Source organism: Protomyctophum bolini, assembly GCF_963924005.1.
Source record: "Protomyctophum bolini genome assembly, chromosome: 8".
Classification (NCBI taxonomy): Eukaryota; Metazoa; Chordata; class Actinopteri; order Myctophiformes; family Myctophidae; genus Protomyctophum; species Protomyctophum bolini.
In genome coordinates this window covers 17,302,141-17,324,473 of record NC_137869.1, presented here as the reverse complement: position 1 = coordinate 17,324,473, position 22,333 = coordinate 17,302,141, and the positions used below count along the sequence as shown (strand labels likewise).

General features: G+C 42.2%; 1 protein-coding gene across 1 annotated transcript; it reads left to right on the top strand.

The window, feature by feature from the left end:
• The first annotated feature begins 1,077 nt into the window (after window positions 1–1,077).
• On the top strand, window positions 1,078–3,354 carry sox14 (SRY-box transcription factor 14). The gene has a single exon (XM_080770090.1). The coding sequence runs from the start codon at window positions 1,383–1,385 to the stop codon at window positions 2,082–2,084; it is 702 nt and encodes a 233-aa protein (XP_080626216.1). The 5' UTR covers window positions 1,078–1,382; the 3' UTR covers window positions 2,085–3,354.
• The last annotated feature ends 18,979 nt before the right edge of the window (window positions 3,355–22,333 follow it).

The following is a 22,333-nucleotide window of genomic DNA, read 5'->3' as shown; positions in this document are numbered from 1 at the left end:
GTGCTAAGCTGACATTACATTTCCTTCATGGTGTTTGTAATTTTTATTAATGCTCATATAGCGGGGTCTATACGTTGTGTGTGGTGGTGGCAGCTGGACTCACACATGGTCAAGGATATGTCATTCCCATGCTACAGGACGTCACGCGCCTGGAACGGTTTAGTTAAACGGTGTGTGTGTGTGTGTGTGTGTGTGTGTGTGTGTGTGTGTGTGTGTGTGTGTGTGTGTGTGTGTGTGTGTGTGTGTGTGTGTGTGTGTGTGTGTGTGTGTGTGTGTGTGTGTGTGTGTGTGTGTGTGTGTGTGTGCGTGCGCGCGTGTACAGAGACATGTAAGTATTAGTATGTGCAGATAGTGGTGTGAAGGGTCGTCAGAATTTTAAATTTAGATGGTGAATACACCATGAACTTGCCTGCTCTCAGGAATGGGTTGATAGAGTGTAATATGGTTTACTCTGACCTACAACAAATATTAAAATTAAAAGTCGATATTTTACACTAGCCTTATTAAAAATGTTGCTGTAAATCAGTTAAGAAATTATATATATATATATATATATATATATATATATATATATAATCTACACGCTTTGTATTTGTTGTCATAAGGTCCCAAAAGCAAAGAATTCCTGAACAAGGCTCAATATACACCTCTTTGGATTGGAGTCAGCTTTTTACTGGAAAGAGGTTGAAGGTCTATGTTTGTTGCGATTCATTAAACGGATTCGGGGAGGGATCCTGAATAACCTCCCTCTTTTTTTCTTTTTCTTTTTTATCCCTCGCCGCTCTTTGTTTATGTTGTAATGTACATATTTACTCCGTGAAGGTATTATATTGGGTCTGTGTGCTGATTGGGCGCTCAGGTTGGCGAGTGAACGCCCTGCGATTATGTCAGATTGCGTGCAGACCAAACCAGCCCAGCCTTTGAACTTCACCGCTTTTGGCTCATATTCACTCGCTTCCCCTCATTTCCACGCCAGGTGCTTTCTACACGACGAGAAACTTCAGAGAGAGAGAGAAAAAAACACACGCACACACTGCACAACACTTTACGGCTCCTCGTTTGCGGAACATTGCTTTCACCTGTGTGGATCTTTTCGCGTGCATTTTGGGATGGGAAGAGAGTGACCAGGACATAAAACCAAAACAGCGTTTAAACTGTGGGAATTTGGGAATCGGATTTTGTTTCCCCACCGGTGGTGATTTTTCTTCTTCTTTCTGATCCATTCCCAAGCACCCTACGAAGTGGCATGATTTATATCGGGCTTCTAGACAGCTGAATAGTTTCCTTTCATTTCGTAAAGAACTTTTCCTCGTTAGTATAATAGACCAATTGAGGATTAAAGCAAGAAAAGAAAGGAGAACAAAAAACTGTTCACTTTCAACATGTCAAAGCCTGTCGATCACATTAAGAGACCCATGAACGCGTTCATGGTCTGGTCCCGGGGCCAGCGGCGGAAAATGGCCCAGGAGAATCCCAAAATGCACAACTCGGAGATCAGCAAGCGGCTCGGCGCCGAGTGGAAGTTGTTGTCCGAGTCCGAGAAGAGACCCTACATCGACGAGGCGAAGCGGCTGCGGGCGCAGCACATGAAAGAGCACCCCGACTACAAGTACAGACCGCGGCGCAAGCCCAAGAACCTGCTGAAGAAGGACCGCTACGTCTTCCCACTGCCTTACCTCGGGGACTCGGACCACATGAAGGCGCTCTCCGTCTCGGACTCCCTGCTGAGCTCCGCGGAGAAAGCCCGCGCGTTCCTGCCGCCGTCGGCGCCGTACTCCTTCCTGGACCCGAGTCAGTTCAGCTCCAGCGCTCTCCAGAAGATGACGGAGATGCCGCACTCGTTGAGCGGCACTTTGCCATACTCCTCTTTGGGATATCAGAACGGCGCGTTCGGCAGCCTCGGCTGCCCCAGCCAGCACACCCACACCCACCCGTCGCCCACGAACCCCGGCTACGTGGTCCCGTGTAACTGTAGCGCCTGGTCCACGTCCAGTTTACAGCCCCCCGTGGCCTACATACTTTTCCCAGGTATGACCAAGGCTGGCTTAGACCCATATTCATCAGCGCACGCTGCTGCTATGTAACCCACACACAAGACTGCTTTCTCTTTATAATTTAACTTGAATACTGAAAATGCATGTATATAATGGACAGTCCAGTGCGCCAAAAAGAGGCACGAACAGTTGTAATTGCCTTGGACTTGTTATGGCAAAAGAAAAAAGGAGGAGGGGAAAAAAATAAACTTTTCAAGAGCTCGACGTTCCTAAACCTCAGCATGGAACTCGGAATAGATGTAAGGAGGTGCCCTGTGATCTGTAAGAATTGTAAATGTTATAACTTTTATGGCAACCAGAAAAAGGAGGCCTTTAACTTTATTTATTGTGTACATTTCGATGCTATGGTAATTTTGTGTTGACTATTGATATAGGCTATTTCATTTTGAAATTTGGCTTGCACAACTTAACAACTTGCATTCTTATTTCCTGTATAAGCTTAAGTTTTAGTATACATTTTGGCACTCGTAATTTTACGATGTTAATGAATTAGGGTCGTAATTGGGACCTATAGGTTGGATATACGGGTCATATTGTTTATATTTATCAAACTGACACATAAAACCAGACGGTCTATTTAAGATGACAAGACAAAACCATCCAATGTTTATTTTTATTTTTGTTCGTAAGTGCTAGTCACACATTTTTTTTAAGTTGTGTATTTTCTATTTAAGGTGGCAATTTAAAACCTGTCATGTTATGGAAAGGTATAATGTATTTAGAAGGTTGATACCTCTGCTCTTTGTTCAATTGCTGAGCAAAGACGTTTCGAATAAAGACAATCTGTCTTCAACAATTTACAATTTCCTGTATGGCTATTTGGACACTTGTGAAGAAACTAACTTATTTTTTGGGGCACATTTAACCTGTGGCTGATCACGTATTATTTTTAATGGTGCTTAATTGTCAAGATATTTACAGTAGGAGATTTTATTTAATGCTGATCACTGAGATAACGTATATCGTCTTGTCATGGACCTGCATTTTCATTAGATCCAAACAAAATAATCTTCAACCATCATTAAAAGGTCTTCGTTTAAAAGTTTACAGTGAGTCAACTAAAATGTATTTGTATAAGGAAACTAAACCTGTTAAGCCTAACTCAATTCCTGGCCAGACTAATTGGGCATGTTGCCAAGTGGATGCATTGATTTAAAGCCGTTTACCTGCATGGTTTTAACTGAGAATGCCGTGCGTTGCAATAACTCCAACCCTTCTGTTGATGCATCATCCATGCACTTTTTCCCATGCATGCGTTGCTGTGATTGATGTCAACTTCTGCACTATACGTTTTATTTTTATCGGGCTATTATTAAGCTTTCTGGCTTCCACATTTGGCTGCGTGTCCTTGTTTTAAACGGGTTTAAAACGTGTTCATTGCGTTAGGTATATAGCCTACAATGTTTCTTGACACTGAAATGAACCTCTTGCGGTGTTTGATGTTTGACAGTTCAGGAGAGGCCTCCCCCGAAGGGATTCCGCTTGTCGGACTTGTTTGACTGCTTAATCACTTGAGGAGGAAGCCTGCATGCTGCTTAATTATAGGTTCACTTATCCAGCGCCCATAAGTGCAAGTGAAATGTGAGTTTTATTTAAACTGCTTTGTTGGCTATACCTTTTTTCAGGTGACATGCACTATAAGTTTAGGCTATACAACATCATGGCTGTGTGAGTGCGTGCGGAGGGGCGCGTTTATTTTCATTGGATTGTTTTTAGATTGCCTCCAATAACTAAATCATTTTCAGTCCACGGTCCACGCACGATTGGACGTGTATATAAACAGGTTGTTGGTGGGTCTATAAACTCTAGCGATACCAATGTGAGTGAATTTAAACCGTTTTCTGCCAAAATGAGAGGACATGTCGGTAATAATATAACGTTCGGTTTGTCAATACAAGAAATATAAGCCAAAATGTATATTTGTTTCTTTAATAAAATGCGCGGATTAAAAGTCTGATAGCATTGCATTTACCCTGTACATTCGTCTTTGTCACCGTGATGTGGAATAGGATTTGCAAACGGAGGTGTAGATATTAGGCTTCAGTATTAATTAAATTTTTCATTTCACATCCAAATTGTTTACTTATCTGCCAGGAACATATGCCGAGAGAAGTTAAGATTCACGATTCTGCACTATTGCCCAAGGTGCAATTCAATATTAGGAAGGGGAGGGGAGGAGACGGGCAGCCTCAGATTTTTATGACAGACTTAGCTCTTATCTAGCGCTGTAAATGAGGGTGATACTTCATTGAACCGAACGGCAAATTCTACATCAAACCCCTAAAGCATCATAATTCAACTTAGACCATTATAATTACTTTTAGGTGTAGCCAGGTATAGCCTTGCAGTCGAAATAGAGGATCAATCCCACATTTTCCTCAATTGACAATTAACCAATAATCTGAATACAGCGCTTAAAAATAAGATTCGCCTATATGAATCACATGCAGGAGAATACTAGGCCTATACTTTGAATTTATACATCTTCATAAGGTAAACTCATGGTTTTGCCAACGTTTTTCCTTCATGCAAAAATTGCAAATGGACTCTGATTATTCAGCAGCTAAAAATAAATAACCACACAATAATGTCATATCAGAAAATATAATGGAGAAAATTATGATTTGAAATTATAGACGCCCTAAATCTCCCTTTAGCTCTTCCCCTTGACATTTTTATTCGAGCACAACAGAGCGCCTGCGCTGCCATATAGACGAATTCAATCTGCCTTATCTCTCTGGGATTCCTTTCAGCGCGAGATCAGAGAAAAAGAGAGGATAATTGTTCTTTATTTTATTTAATTTAACGCGACAGCCAGCGCTTTCAGGTCATTTATGCTTCATTTAGTGATAAAAGTCAATGAGGAGGGGACACTTTTCCCACCCTCCAACACAACTCTAAAATATAACGGATGAAACAAAAGTGGGGGGAACTTGACGCTTTTAATTGAAAGCCATGGGTCATTTACATTATTGTTTTTTAATGTGACCCTAGAATCATATACAAAGCCGAGTTTGATAGCTATTGTGAATGCATGTAGTTTGTATCTATCCGCACTAATTTCCTAAATCAAAAGAATTGGCTTGAGCACCCCTAAAGGATCGATGTTGAAGAATAAAATAATGTATATATAGCTATATTGCTATATTGATGATAATGATGTAAAAATAAAAAAGGAAGGTGGAGAATTGCCATGACAGGCACACATTCAGTTCACTTATCAAAAAGGCATTCATAGACTGATGGTGGCATATTTGTCTCAATTCACGGATAAATTGTTCTGGGATACAACTGATCTCATTTCAGAATATTCGCAATTGTCTCTGCAAGACCAAAAAATAATCACAGCTAAACCCCGTTATCTAAAATTGGATCTGGGATACCATTTTGACGGAAAAACAGTAAACCGTAGTTCTGTTGTTTGAAGACCCCGGCTTGAATTTGGGGATCCGTGGATACCCATTTGAAATAAATGAAATTGTGAAGGAGCTGATAAGAAGGGGGGAAAAAAGAATTGATGAGCTGAGAGAAAGGGAATCATACCACGTTGTTTAATGTCATGCCAGTCGGAAAACTGATTTACACTAAGGAACCCCCCTTTCCAGAAAGTAGACTTATAAAGTCCCGTGACTAACGCACTTGTATGCACTGGTCAGAACCTTATGATGATTTTTTGGGGATATTTGAAAGTAAAAAGAAAGCATAAACTTTACGCAGTTTCACATCATATGCTGCATCACTCGTGTTGCTGACTGACAAGTTCCGCAATTTGTAAACTTCATCCATTGTGAACTGCAACAACACTCCCGTTACCTTTTGCCGATGATGCACAGGGAGTCCACATTTTAAATGTATACCAAATCAACGTGGTATTAGTATGCTGTTTATTTAGATTTTTTATTTGCTTATAGGTAAATGTCATGTCATCTGTTTCTCACGTCACTGCCCCGTGAATGGATGTCCTAATGGCCCATGCATGTGCACCAATCAAACTGGCTGAAGCTGTTTGTTTGTTTGATTGATTGATTGATCATTTTATTCACAGTTTGTACAATGGTTATACAGTTCAAACGACAGTGCAGGTCAATACAAAAACTGCCAGTGAGGATATAACCAGAAAACCACTAAGACTAGTTTACATCAGGGTGCTTCATTTTCAATTAATCAGACGATCCTGACGATTTGTGCTACTATATAGAGCCTATATTGCCTATTATTCAATTTAAACTTTTGGAAAGTTAATTTGCAAAACGATCAAAATAGCAATAATCTTGTGGGAAAAGTTTAGGCTACTTGCAAAAATCATGGATAAAGCCACGTGGCTGTGACGAATGACAAATTGTTATTTAATAGGCGCCATCCTAAGTATTATGTATTTTCATCAAATAGCAATATCGTTTGGTAGATCCCTGTGTGCATCTTGTTTATTTGCTCAAACGCCTTCCTTTTATGATGTTACTTGTCTTTTAGAATCTCAGTTTATTTTACTTAGTCCAGTCCAGTGGTTTTCAACCGGTGGTCCGGGGACCATCAGTGGTCCTCAGGTTGTCCCCAGCAAAATTATGGAGAGTCGGTAACCAAAATGGTCCCTTACCGGTCCATTTCTTTCATTTTACACTTTAATTAAGAGCTACATGTTTGTTAAACATCTGCTTACTTAGTTTACAAGAAGTCTACACAATTATTAGAGAATGTAAAATAAGTTATTTTGATCAATGTTTGCCTGTTATCTCTCCTATGGTACCACATCAATGCAGCTGCAGCATGGAATTGTGGACAAAAGCATAACAATTTTTGTTTTGTGTCTGAGAGGAAAAATCTCATCATGGTAGTCCAGACCGTGCCTCAAATGCCAAATATAAAATGGTCTTTGATATGAAAAAGGTTGAAAACTACTGCTATAGTCAAACACATTTAAGCATGGTTTATAGGCTAACATGTTGAGGCTTTAAGGTTAACACATTGGTCACATGGTGAAAGGGTTTTATAGGATATTTGTCATTAATCAGTAAGCCTTGTATCCCACGGGCATTATTGCTCACTATTTGTCCAAGTTGCATCTGGAGAAATCCTCCATGTTAAAATGTGTATAGGCCTAATCAGCATTATACCAGTCTTATACAATTCATGCAGTAGGCCTAGTTTCCATACATTAAGCAGACTAATATTCCATTTCTACCTTTGACTTCAGTCCATATATTATTTTGTCTTTTTCTTTCCCTTTTCATTTAGAAAAAAGAAAGTTCATTATGGTAATGCATTCAGAGTTTGAGGAGCACATATTGCAAGTCAATGGTGCTTCAAAGTGGGAATTGTCATCACAGAGAGGACTGCATGGGCCCAAATACTGATTGTGCTATAGTTACTGTTATATAGGCTTTTGCTTTCTAATATTACTATCACGATTTAATTTGTATAGTCTGCATATGCTTCACTGTAAAATGCTCAATAGTATAACTTGATCCGGTTGAGAAGAGTGCCTCAAGATGGTGTCATTTTATTTCAGAGTCGTTCATCATCCGTATACGGTATAATGATGGGTGACGAACTTTGTGCTTGTCCTGATGAGTTGAGCTGAAGATGCTGCATGCCTTATGATGAAGCTGCATTTATTCTAGAAGCTCAGTGGTACGTTGTAGTCTAAATCCTGATATAAACGTTCGAAAGGAGCAGATCTACAAGCTCACAAGTTGTGAGCTTACACATTTCTGCTAAAATCTGCGATTTTGGTCATGGGTTGTTATACGACGGAGTATGACAGGCATAAGGAGCTGTAATCTTGAGAGTGCTGATGCCAGTCTATACAGTCGATGTAAGCTTACAAGTCTGCTCTACCATATGTGAAAACATGTCATAAGATACCCGTTATTAACTGTAACCACTAACCAACTCGTAAAAGTGCATAGAGGAGGTTGTCTGATAAATTCCAGGTACATTAGGTTATTTGAGGTTAAGCTGCGGTATTCTTGAAAAATGTGAAAAACCTGACATGCTTATATCATACAGTTGTACTTGAATGCAAGATTCTTTCTAGCATAGGGTGATTTTTTACATGAAGTACGTACATCATCTATAATTCTATAGCCATAGCCTAGGCATAAAGTTCTCAAAGTTTCCAATGAATAATATAGAGAGCTAGGTGGTTTATACAGTAACGGCACACAAGTTAGAAAGTACTTAAATAATGGAGTAGCCTAGTGTGCATGACGCATAGCAATATTCAAGTTTCTTGTTGTTGCGGGCCAATTTTCCTGCACTCCATTTCTACTATCAATAGTTCCCTTCCCATCTCTGCTGTGTCCGAGGAAACTAGATAAAAACCTATAGTGTATGGCTGTGTATGAAAGTTGAACGTGAATGAAACACTGCAGGGCGCTGTCGGATGGGAAGTAGCTGTTTAGCAATCCACTGCTCGTGGCTCTGTGGCTACAAAGCCACTTGCCACCTGGTAGCATCTGAGGCAGTCTGTGGTTGGGATGGCTCTGACCTTTCATAAGTGTGCAAACTTTTCTGACACAAGCAGGTCTGCTGAAATCTACTGCCATGCCACATCAGCGATTGTTTATGCTTACGGTAACCAGTGGTTTTCAAAGCGGGGTGCAGGGACCCCCAGGGTTCCTTAAGGGCGTTCCAGGGGATTCCCACAAAAAGTTTAACCATATACTGTACATTGGCTATTTAAAAAGAAATAATTTGAAATTTTGAAATATTAATGAAACATTTTAATAATAAAACACAAACCTTGTATGGGGTTCCCTGGCACATAATATTTTCAGATGTGGGTCTGCGGCCAAATACATGAAAATGTCAAGACCCACTGCTTCAACAAACTTCCGGAGATGAGAACCACACAGTCATGAAAATAAAGTAGTGACTGTATAGTAAATAGTGATATACAGTACAGTACTGCATGTTATACAGGCAAAACAAACCTCACGACAGATATGCTATATATGTGTATGCATGAGTTCACATGCACATGTACCGGTATGCATTGTCAAATGGGCGTCATGTATGTAGTGGATACACGAACGAACAAACGCAGGTGCATAGACATACATACACGTGCACTTTAAACACGCACTGTAAATTTAACTCAAGAGTTTAGAAATCAGACTTACATTTAAAAGGAAACTTTGTTGATTTTTAACATTGCCGTGGTCCAGATTATTGTTTTCCCTGTTTTACACTATCTAATCAGAACAATGGTAAATGGTGCATTCATATAGCGCCTTTAACCAAGGCATTACATTCAGCATTCACACACTCACACACACACACACACACACACACACACACACACACACACACACACACACACACACACACACACACACACACACATTCATACACCGATGGCAGCAGAAACCATGCAAGGCACCAACCAGCACATCAGGAGCAATTTGGGGTTCAGTGTCTTCGACACTAACTCTGGGGGAGCCTGGGTTTGAACAGGCAACCTTGCGGTTACCATCCAGCCACTTTACCCACTTTACCCCTGAGCCACCGCCGGGATTTAGGTTAGAATCTGCAAAGTTTCCCTTTAACACTGAAGATTTGTCTGTGCACACCTGCCTGATGCAGTGCCTGCAGGTTGAGGGCAGCGCCAGTCCAAGGAGGCCAAAGCCACTGGAATCCCTCGGTAAAGGTGATGCTAATCGTAGCTCCTTGTGCCTGAGCATGTCTTCCTGGGCCAAATGAGATTAGAGGGTGCGCGGATACAGTGAAGCGACGTGCTTGGGGTTCTGGAGGTGAAAGGTAAAGGCACTTATCAGGAGGGCTCCCCTCCGGGTCCTCGATGCCTGACTCAATCAAAACCCTGCATGCACTTCTCACTGGATTAGACTAATCAGGAAAGAGCAGGGGATGTATAGACCACTTATCTGAAAGAAAAACATTGGGCTCTCTTTCCCTCTGAAAAGACCCTACAGAAATGTTTGTTAATTTTATTTATTACAGGATGCTTGTCAATGTGGCAATCTTCCATGGAATCATTAAAATGTGGCTCTTGAACTAACTGAAGGCACGCAACTGTTTACATGGTGCAAAGATAGGCAAGCCTTTGATGTTCCAACACCCCACCCCCCTACGTGCACACACACACACACACACACACACACACACACACACACACACACACACACACACACTTTTATTATAATATATATATATATAATATATATATATATATATATATATATATATATATATATAATTATTTTGCTGTGAAAGTAACATTTCTTCATCACAACAAAGGCCCTGAAAGCATTCACCGGAAGAGTAAGAAGATAACTGCAATGTTCACACTTCAAATCTCTTTCTTGAAGGGATATCTGTTAGTTGACTATTATAATCTCTTTCTCTCAATTAAAAACGAATTAAATCAAAGACTAGACAACTAACTTTAAACTAACTTTAAAGATGGAGTGCCACAATTTTTGTATTTTTTATGAGGTGATAGTTAAGCAATGTAATATTGTAATTATACAACAGTTACCCTTAAAACTATAAGAAAATCGCTGTTTAAAAAAAAATGACAGATGTAGTCACTATACGACTACAAATGTCCCAAGAAACTAGCTAGCCTAGCCACCGAGTTTGCTAGCGCTCTGGGAGAACAGAGCAGCTGAATTCTTTGTTTTGATTAGGTGGGGAATGGTGCTGGTTTAACCCACGGCTAGAAGGCTGTTTCAACCAATCAGATTGCTTCCTCGAAACGACCTGTGTATAATACTTCATTAGACACCCTGGAGTCGTTTTTATGTGCAATGGTGTAATAACTTTGTATTTAGGGTTTCTTCCTGGAGGCTGAACCCTTGACAGTAAACGGGCCAATGAAATAAACAGTAATATAGGGACATCACACTATCAGCCCCTCCCCTAACCCGTCCCCCTTTATCATACAACTACAGCTGTGGGTGCAGCTTCAGTTCAGGTGGATCACCACCCATCACCACCCACCAGGCAAACTTATTGAACTGGTGGGGGTGCCCACATAAAAACAAATGGTAAATGGTGCATTTATATAGTGTGTGTGTGTGTGTGTGTGTGTGTGTGTGTGCGCGCGCGTGCGTATTCAGTATGTACAACTATTGCACAATGGGAACGCTGGTGGCAAGGACACAGCCATGGCATCTGTGGATATTGCTGTATTTTGCGTGTCTTAAGTACCAGGTCTTATTCCCTAACTTGAGTAAACTAAAGACCTGGAGGCGTGGTCAATGCTCTTTGGCCACTCAGAATAGCCAAATGGCATTGATCACACCTCCACGTCTTTAGTTTACTCAAGTTAGGGAATAAGACCTGGAACTTAAGACACGCAAAATACAGCCCCTACTAGTAGTGTGATGGTGTGCGAGTCATTTTAGTGCTCATTGACGCCCACTTCCTGTCTCCTCATCTTTTATGCAGTCCTGACGTTGAAATAACAACTTGGCTTTAAACACATCCAAGACAAAGGAGGTTATCGTTGATTTCCGCAGGTCCGGTCATCTCAGCCACTCCCCACTCTTCATCGGAAATGAGGAGGTGGAGAGGGTTTCGAACTTCAAGTTCCTGGGCTTGACTGTGGCCGACGACCTGTCCTGGGGGACCAACATCACCTCTGCCGTGGGGAAGGCACAACAACGCCTCTTCTTTCTAAGGAAACTAAAATGGGCAGGACTTCCACAGGCTCTGTTAATTAATTTCTACCACTGTGCAGTATAGAGTGTGCTCACCTATGGGCTACTGGTGTGGTTTACCAGCTGCACCAGGGCAGACAAGGAGGCCATCCACAGAGTGGTCATGGCTGCAGGGAGGATCATTGGGACCAGTCTCCCTGAGATCTCCACAGTCTTCACCTCCCGCTGCCTACGCCGCACAAATAACATACTACAGGACCAGTTCCACCCAGCACACCATCTCTTCCAACGTCTGCCCTCTGGTAGAAGATACCGATCCATCCGGTCCAGAACCAACAGACTGTCCAACAGCCTTTACCCACAGGCTGTCAGGCTGCTGAATGAACAACCTGCCCCCCGCCCCCCCCATCGCCGAGCCCCCCCCTCTGTAGTATTAAAGGGTACTGGAAATGGACTTGGACTTGCACTGAACTTTTGCACTATTACATTGCACCAGCACTATTGCACTTGGGTTACTGTACAGTATGGTTATGTGATGCCAGTGGTGAAGGTGAAGGTGAAGCTCTAAACTGAATTTCGTTGTTTCATGTAAGCAATGACAAATAAAGATCTATCTATCTATCTATTAACAGTGTTTATCACAACAAAATAAACAACATGCTCAACTGGTTCAGTTAGATGCACAATATTTGGTTTGGGGTACAGTACCATGATGAGGCTTTAAGTATTTTTCAAAAATACCTCTTACGTGTATATAAATTAAGGCCTCAACCATAATTGGGCTGAAAAGCATTCCGCAAGAGACACAGATTTTTGGCGAGGGTGCTGCCACTAACCACTAACATCAAACTATTTCACAGGCGTCTATTGTCTCTCTAGAAAATGTCAAGACGTAATTGATATTTCTCACTGGGCCTTTTATCTTTGTGCCATGTTTGAGCTTCTATGATCTGAGTTCGTCCTGACCTTTACCAGTGCTCTTCTGCCTCTTTTACCAGTCTCTTTAGGCATTACTGAAAATAGCTGAACCAGGTTTCAATGGGTGTCTTTTACTTCAGATAATCTCCCCGTTCCTATCCTACTCAGCCACTTTGACAGGGGCTATTTATTCTGGAGAATCACCTCTTCAGCATGTTTTGTCGTCAGACCATATTCCAGATCCTTTACTCATTACATAGCCTATAGGCTGCTGGCTGGGTCTACAGAACACCCGGTGTTAAACATTTGACACATGGACCATTTGCAATCATGATAACCCAGAATAAATTAGAAAAACAACAGAATAAACTAAAGAATCCCCCCAAAAATGGGGTGGCTAGATGGCTAATTCCCAGCATAAAAAACGAATTATCACATACCCAGCCTTTATCTGCCCTAGCTGGGTTAGTGGATGGTAAGAACAGAGAGAGGGTGATAAGCCATACAGCCTACTGTACTGCAGCTGACCAATCAGCACAAGCTATTTTGGGGAATCAGGGGAACCAATAAGGTGAAGAGCAGTCATGGAATGGCTTATGGGTGTGGCAACAGACGTTTGGAATTTTCAGGAGCAGAGATGGGTGGAGTACTCCTGGCGCAGCAAGGAGATGGGTTGGATTGGGCTGAATATAATTATCAGTGGCTGTGTGCACTGGTGGCTTCAATCATGGCCAATCAAATGACCACTTTTAATTACATTTTACAGTGAGTCCCAAATATATCAAACACACGCAGGCAAGGAATAATTTGCCACTGCACCGTGGGAAATTCTCAATTTGCCCACCTGCTATGTGCCTCACGGCAGTGCACCAACCCCAACATGTGGTCCAAAGTGGTTGGCTCGCTGCAAGAAAACTACAAGCGCAAAGCCGGCCAAGTTGGGGCAGCCACTCTTTTTTTCCTATTGATTGACGCCCTGTCAAAAGTTCACCAGTGTTGGCTGGATTGCTAGGCCAGCTGGCCGGGCACTAGGCTCCAATGTAGCCACGCGCTGCGGGTTCAAGTCCCAATCCCGACGGCCTTTGCTCCACGTCACTCCCCATCTCTCTCTCCCTGTTTACATATAAATAAATTAATCCCCTATACTTTGTTGCATGTTTGTACTTTGTTGCCTTACAATCTGAGAATTTATGTAGAGATATAGGGCTGTATTTTGCGTGTCAGTACCAGGTCTTATTACTTAACTTAAGACCTGGAGGCGTGATCAATGCCATTTGGCTATTCTGAGTGGCCAAAGAGCATTGACCACGCCACCACCAGCTGTCAAAGTCACTCTTTTAGTGCGTAAACAAACACACAAAGAAAATAAAACCTGAAAATCCACATTTGGAGTTACATCATGGCAAGGTAACTCAACCCAAACCTCAGCAAAAGTGGTCTTACCCTTTAAAACTTCATCAAGGTGCATGCGGTTAAATAGTTGTCTTTATATTCAGTTCCTAGTAGACAAAATGCAATATCAAGTTTAATGTTTGATACAAGTGAGGATCATATCATATCAATAACGGTCGGTAATGGGTCACACACACCAAGACTGCACTTCAGTAATTTATTCTTGCATTTTGGACAGGAGACAAGCGTTTCGGCTATCCAGCCTTCATCAGTGTGTGAAGGCTCAAGGCTGGATAGCCAGAACGTTTGTCTCCTGTCCAAAATGCAAGAATAAATTACTGAAATGCAGTCTTGGTGTGTGTGACCCATTACCGTTATTGATATGATATGATTTGAACGGGTAACGCACCTTAGTCAGAGCACGGTGGTCATATGAAGAGCTATCTATTGTTACAAGTGAGGAACCATGGAAAAATAATATAAAAACATATACTTCATTTACATACATTAACTATTATAAACTTGATTTGGTGATAGCTTTACAAATGGGATCAGAGGATACAGAGAAATATACAAAGAGGTGTATTTTTGGCAAGAACATTTTGCCCTCCCACTTAATCTTGGATGGAGAATGAATGTTAGGGGGAAAAAAACTATTTAACCTAAAAATGGGTTTTTCGTCGCTTAAGTGAAAAAGAAACCATGCAAGTGTTAGGCAGATGGCCTTGTAGTAGTGTGTCATTAGCATTCATTATAGTCCTATAAGCCAGAGTAATTACAGGCCCAAGTGCAGGAAGGAATAGCAGTTTACACTGCTAGTAATTTGATTCGCATCTACGCTAATAACTTCTTTTGTGCGTGTTTATGTGCCGTGTCAGAACACAAGTGCCGTTTGGCTGCAGGCTGTATGAGGCAAAAGAAAGCCTTTTAAAATTCTGAGATTGAGTTGCCTTCGCTTTCAGCACTTGAAGCTCTCAATCTGCTAGACTGTTCAGATTAGCACAATCAGTAAACAAGCAATGCAGAATTTTTCAGTCAATATTGTGAGTTTTTAAGGAAATGTGCATGGGGACAATGAAGGAATCAAAAATCAGCTTTGACGCAAAGTTTGTTGTGGCCTCAAAACATTTCCATTATGTGGTTGTTTCACTTAAAATAGAAAGAGATTTTGTCACAAGGGTTTAAAACAATAGCCTTTGCTGAGGAAGAAGGGTAACATAAAAATACTTCCACATGGTTCAGTGCTATATGTTGACAACCACAAAACCTGGTGCAAAAAAAAAAAAAAAAAACATTATTTGAAAGTCCTGAAAACAAAAAAAGTGTCTCAATGTAACCATTTGTAACTCAGACAGTGTACCAATGAAACCAAATGGAAGGGTCTCAAATCTCAGCAATAAATTAACATTTTACTGTGTATGTTATACCATTTGTTTTTAGCCATGTGGACTGCTCGCATCTCTGCAAGAGCACCAATGGTCCTCGAGGGGGCTCATACCTGAGGTGTGTGGACAGTGTCCTGAAAAGAACTGTGGAGATGCCTTCTTCTGATGACTGCCTGAGAAGCATTCCACAAAGCTGATGAGGTCACAGGGTTAAGACTATGCTTTTGTTGTGGGACAATAACATCCTATTTACCTGGCGGGGTCGTGTTTTCTTCTCCATGCAACTGTGACCCAACTGTGAAAACAGACCTTTGTCTCCTTGACAAACAGAGGCTCAACGTTCAGATTTGCTTGGTTGGTCTTCAATAGCCCCTATACTAGCTACAACGCCTGTGGGCTGGTCCTTTGGTCAGAGTTGTATTCTCCAATAAGTTTCCAGGGACAACACTGCTTGCATTATGTTTTTTGGACAACCAGGCATGTGTTATTTAACAGGTAGACCAGCAGTCAGGTGGACACCTGCAAACAGTGAACACATAAAATGTCAGAAGGTCGAGGACCTTGATGGCTATACACAAACAACATTAGGTGCCAAAGAACCACTTCTAGTGCTATTTGGTAACATTTGTTGAGCAAGGTCACTGTTAATGGAGTGTATTGTACAGTACACTATTGTAAAGTCATGTGTAGATATTGAATAATAGGAATCAATCTCATGAGTTGACGGATCATGGAATAATTGCTTCCTTACACTGACCACACTCGAAAACTAAACGCATCATCTATAAATCCACACACATATCTATGGGGGCCTGCCCCCAGAGGCAAATTCAAAGGAAACAAACAGCAGAGCGTGCTGTTTTTCCTTATTTTTGTCTATGGGTTCCCAGATTGTGGACACACTGATACAGGCTGTACTCATAGCCTGGGTCAGAGCCGACACCATTAACTATACGGAGCAGTATTACAACTACCTCTTTCAAGCAGATGTGGAAGGACAAAGAGAACTTCCCCCCAAGCACTGAAATATATAGGCCAGTCATGCCAGTGCCTTTTTTGAGCTCTGAATATTTTAAACAATCCTCACGGACCACCTCTCACCACCACAACAATATAGATTTAGTCAGAAGGTAAGTCACAGTCATTTCTACTCAATTCAAAATTGTAATTAATATTTAACATTAATGAGCTTGCACATCAGCTATTTTCTGTAATTGCACTGCCAAACACCCATCCACATTCTTAAATTAGTCCTACTGCTTACCATATTGTTGACAGCCCCTGGCATGAGAGATTGGCAGGTTGGTACTTCACCCATACCTCTCAATCTCTAGTCTCTCTAGTATGTACAGTATGTTATTCATTTCACCATGTTCTCCTCAAAGTTTAAATTATGATGTTAATATAGCATCAAAATCTGTCTACCAACTTCTTTAACCCTACAGTACATAGTCCATACATCTAGGCCAGGTGACCACGTTCCCCTTTTGCGCGGGACAGTTTCTAATTTCAAAGATTATTTTAGGCGTCCCACAAATTGAGACCCATTAATAGTTAGTCCCCTAAGAGTTGTCTTTTTTGTAAAGTTGTAAAGCTCTCTCTTTTCCTGCAAGAAGTGATTTTAAACCTGTTAAAATAACATGAGAAATATCCCCTAGGCTACAGTAGGCTAGTGCCGAATCAACCCCTCCGAGGGCCAGGCCGCTACACCAAATCAAAAGGCCCCATGCACACGCACGCGCATCACAATCAAGACCGACACTTTTTGCGAATGAACGTGCGTGTGTTCACCGCACTGCCAGCGCTATCGCCGCTTCTCCCATAGAGTTATAAGGCTGCTCCCATAGAGTTAGGCTGCTCCCCGACGCTGTATCTGCTATTTTTGGGTTTCCTCCCACCAAGTGGTTAAAGGGATACTTCACCCCTTTTGTAACCAGATCTTATTTTAATGATGTTTGATAGACAAGAAACACTTTCCTGGGGTTAAATTTGAATCAGTATAAAACTTTTTTGGCCCTTAACTTTTTGGTTTCATTATGCAGAAAAGGGTAAGAAGCGTTCCTTGTGGAAACATGTGCCGTTTCCGCAGTGGGAGGTGCCCAGGGTGTGACCTCATCTCGGAGCTACAGAATGAGCGGTAACATGTACGCTCGCCCCTTTTCCCCCTTGGGCCCCCTCCACTCTCACTATAACTAGACACTTTACCTCCTCTCTCTCTCTCTCTCTCTCTCTCTCTCTCTCTCTCTCTCTCTCTCTCTCTCTCTCTCTCTATCTGTTTAAAAGTACAGGAACAATCTCAAAGTACAGGGAAAAATAAAAAGCACAGGGAAAAATCTCTCTCTCTCTGCTGTTACCTCGAAAATACAACAGTTTTACGGGGCAACTTGTCCGGACTTTTGGGGGTGACTAATCTGGACTTTTGGGGGTGACTTCACCGGGATTTGGGGGCGACCATTCTTCCTGTTGGGGCGACCGTTCTTCGCCGCTTGGGGCGAGTTGGAATTGGGGCGAGCAGTCTCATATTAAAATGAGCGTAGGGAGAGGGCACATATGCGGCTAAGTTTGGATCTGGTCACCATACATACATCGGCTATACTGAATAGCCGATCTACAGCTCAACACCTCATGAGCTTCAGTTGTAGATCGGTTATTTCTTATTTCCAACAACACAAATCTTGAATGGGTGCATGGGCACAAAATATTTTCAGATATGGGTCCAGAATGTGTTGGCATGAAGTTTGAAAATGATGTAGGGAACTTGGGAAGGCATAGCCTACCTACCTGTAGTATATCCATAGTAGGCTTTCCTCAGATGGTCTAACCAGGTACTTATGGTCTGCCTAGACCAATTATTTGTTTACAAAAATTGAGACTGGTGCACCGTGCACGGGTGACTGTTTCATGTAATCAATTCCCAACAGATCTCCAAACCTGTTGTTTTTGGGAGCGCTGGTTTCAGTTCATTCAACCTCCTCTTGTGTGTGTGTTGCCTAGTGGGGTGCAGTTGCACCCTAGGTCTAGGTAGGAGACATTTATACTTCATTGCGCAACAGTACTGCACGCAGAGAATGCAACTGCTTTGAGCATAGCCCCCTTTTTTAAACTAGCACCTTGCCACTCGCCCTACACACTTCCAGAGGCCCAATCCCAATTGCCTCCCTCAAGCCCTGAGCCCTGGACCCTCATTGACTTTAATGACGTCAGCTGTAAGTGCTTGAGGGTGAGAGGCTGCAAGGGCTCCAAATTGTTGTGAAAGAAATGGGACAGCATTTTGAAGATGAGTCCGCCATTCATGACACTTTGCATCACTTTATAAAAAGTGTCCTTATTCACAGCCAGTGCCTACCTACATGCTTGGCCTATTTATACATGTCTATCATGTCTATTTTAGTATTTAAGCTGATCGTTTTATTATTAGTTTAATAAATACACTTTCCTGTGTGATATGAGTTGTAATATTCATATATAATAATATTCATTATACATTTAATTTCCATATTATTTTACTTTGCTCATTAGTCATTTCTCATCATGTTTCCCTTATTATTATTATTGTTGTTATTAAATATATATCCTTCCATTCCGTCTCCTTTTGAGAACAGTGAGAAAGCACTATTGTGTTTGTTGACATTCTAATCGCGATACATAACTAATTTGCATACCTAAATGATTGACGTTCGGAGGATCCCCCTCATTCCACTGGTAACGCTATGAACTGTGGGTAATTTCTTTGCTTACTTTGGCAAAGGGCACATCGGCCCTTTCTGAAACCAGTCCCTTGACTTGAAGTGCTCTCGGGAGGTTCCGTCAGGAAGTGCCCCTCCAGCTGAATCAAGTTCCCTTGATTAGGGTGCTGGGTATAAAAAACTGTTTGGAAATACACTCGCCCTCCTTGTGCAGAAACAGGAAACAGACACCATTCGTTGCCATGGTTACCATCATGCAATTGTGTTACCTGTTATTTTGTTTGTACAGTTATATTGCATTGCATCGTGTATTGTGTGACATGGATTTCATTAATATGGAAAAAGGAAATACAGCGTGACTGTCAAAAATGACATGTCATAGGCCTATACATCCATGGTGTTTATAAATCATTGTTAAAAGTTGTTTTGTTTGTGTGGTTTCATTTATAGTTTTTCACGGTGGGGTAAATAAAGAGCCCTTGTGAACATCAGTTGGAGCGTTGCCTATTCTGCATCAGATGAAGATTGTTTAGGAGGAGTTTATTTATCAATTATTTGTGGTGGTACTTACATTTGTATGTCGCGGTTTCCATGCGGACAGAGAGCAGGGCTGCACAAGGCAATCGAGTCTAGATCGGCACAGACTCGCTCTTGAGGGCTTTATAAGCCACTTCCACTCAAGGCTGCTTGGTTTCGGACGACACTCAATATGGTGCAGCCTCACGTGAACGCGCATATCGAGGGCAAGTGTGTAGGGCGAGTGGCGAGGAGCTGGTTTCAGAAAGGGGGAAAGGTTCGGGGCTGAGCCCTCACTGACTTACCGATTTCAAATGGGACATCCCTCAAGCCCTCGCAGACTTCACATGAACGCGCAGCTAAGTCAGTGGGCTCATTGAGTCAGCAAGGGAGTGGATTGGGCCTTCCACTTGGTTTGAGCATAGATATATAAATCATAGAGGCACTGGATGGGAGGTGAATCCCAGTGCCGTCTCTATTATTTATATATCTATGCTCAAACCGAGTGGAAGTGTGTAGGGCGAGACGAGTAGCGAGGAGCTTGTTTCAAAAAGGGCCTAGGTCTTATATTATTATGATTATGATTATGATTATATATTTCAAGAGTGAGAGATCACAATAATTATTCTTCCTCCACACTAAAAATAGCAGTTGAAACTACCATTTGCATATTGTGTTCTTGTGCTGCCGGCCTGCACGCGCATGCTGGTTCTTATCAGTCTGACGTTGTATGATAATGCAACGTATTCCCCTAGCGTCACATGATCATCAATATTAATATACAATCAATATTGATTGACCAGCCGAGACCCGCGTGACGTCAGCTCTCAAAGTCACCTGATCTACCCGAGCTCCCCCCCCCAAAAAAACACACACACACACACACACACACAGCTAGTGTAGTAGCTCCTAATCCGCCGCTAATGGTTAGCAATGGAGGCCCAGAGGAAGATTCAACCGTTGGCGTGTGGAAATCCCTGCTGGAGTGGGAGAGTGTTGCGCTTGAAGAAGTACTCAGCGAAGCGCGCCAGAGACCGCCACGGAGCCCTCATGTGCCACGTTCACCGAAAGGCTCAAGGTGACCGGACCGTAAGTGCAAACGCGTGCGCACGCACACACACACACACACGCACGCACGCACGCGCGCACACACACACACACACACACACACACACACACACACACATTGATGTGCGCGCAAAGACAATTTGGTTTTAAACTTGAAATGTTGTGGGAGAGAGCCCATCCTTGCAGGTCCTTCTCTCAAAACTATTCAACAGCCTATCTCTCTGTCTCTCTTTCAGCTCTGTTGCACTTGAATTTAATGTTTAGTCTACTTGAATAGCTGCTTGTAAAAGCAATAACATGACATGTCATGCTTTATTTATCTATTTATTATTTGTTTATTTATTTATAACTACCGGTAGCTGTTTCATCACTGGAGTTAGGCGGCCTACTTCAGAATAAAGGAAGGGTATTTTAAAGTGCCGTACATAACCGTACAGTATGGTATGTAAAAAAGAGTGAGACAGAGACTTAATTCAGACAGTTAACTGTAACAGAGACACAGGCCCTTCAAAGATGCAAAGCTGCAGCAGATAGCTGGAGGGGCCCTTTTTAAAGCAGCTGATGGGATGTGGTTATTATTGGTGGAGACGATGCACAGCCTGATAGAACACAAAGTACTAATTCAATGTTTTACAGTTTCCCAAACGTGTAATTTCCTTCATCAGTTGCCGTTAAGGGATTTACCGGTTTGTTCTTTGCATTTTCCCATGTACTTTTAGCCTTGTGAGGTACCGCTATTGATGGATTGAACATTACGTTGCAACCTTAAAGTCCCTATTTTTCATATAAGATTAAGGTCACACACACACACACACACACACACACACACACACACACACACACATGCGATATGATGTGTGTTAGTGGCATGGCAGAGGTCACGTTCCTTCGCCTCATTGTTCTAGCCTTGGGGCCTGAGGTCATGTTTGAATGAACCTGTGTCATTTGTTAGCTTCTACACAGTGATGTCGTGGCTCTGAACTCTGACCCTGTGTGTGTGTGTGTGTGTGTGTGTGTGTGTGTGTGGGGGCTGCTGGTGTCAGCGGTGAACAATGTGTAATGGGACGCTGTGGGCCGATAGGGCCATGGGGAGCGCCTGCCGCCTTAACCACTTAACCACACTGTATTGTGGGGAAAACCTTTGCAGTAGATAACTTTTCTCGTGACGACCGCGCTCTGACTTATGGTGCGTTACCCCCTCAAAACATATGAAGGCTGGATAGCTGAAACGTCTCCTTTCTTGATGTGTGCGACCCATTACCTACAGTATGTGTTGAAAACCTTTGCAGGAAATAACACATTGACAAGGTCACAAGTCAGGTATATGGTATGATGGAGCTTGTCAAAGGGCTGGTCAGATTACACTGTTCTTTGCTACAATTATATAGAGATAATTGGCTCTGTGCATTACTGGTCCAGTGGTCCTGCAGGAGAAGCCGTACCTGTTTCTTGTTCTGGTTTATTTTCCCATAATGTCGTTGGATTGGCCTGGCCCCAGATTTGAATGGGAAACACACACACACAAAGGTGTAATTGTGTTTCCCGTTCAAATCTGCTGCCGAGCCAATCAAACGAAGCTATGGGACACTGAACCAGAACAGGAGACCGGGATGCCCCCTTCTGGAGACCTGGGAATTCAGTTATGCACAGAGCCGATTAACCATACGGACCCCAGTGTCACTATTCTAGAC

What these genes read in the sequence shown, in the direction of transcription:
- sox14 (XM_080770090.1), top strand. Translation starts at nt 1,383, where the DNA reads ATGTCAAAGCCTGTCGATCACATTAAGAGACCCATGAACGCGTTCATG.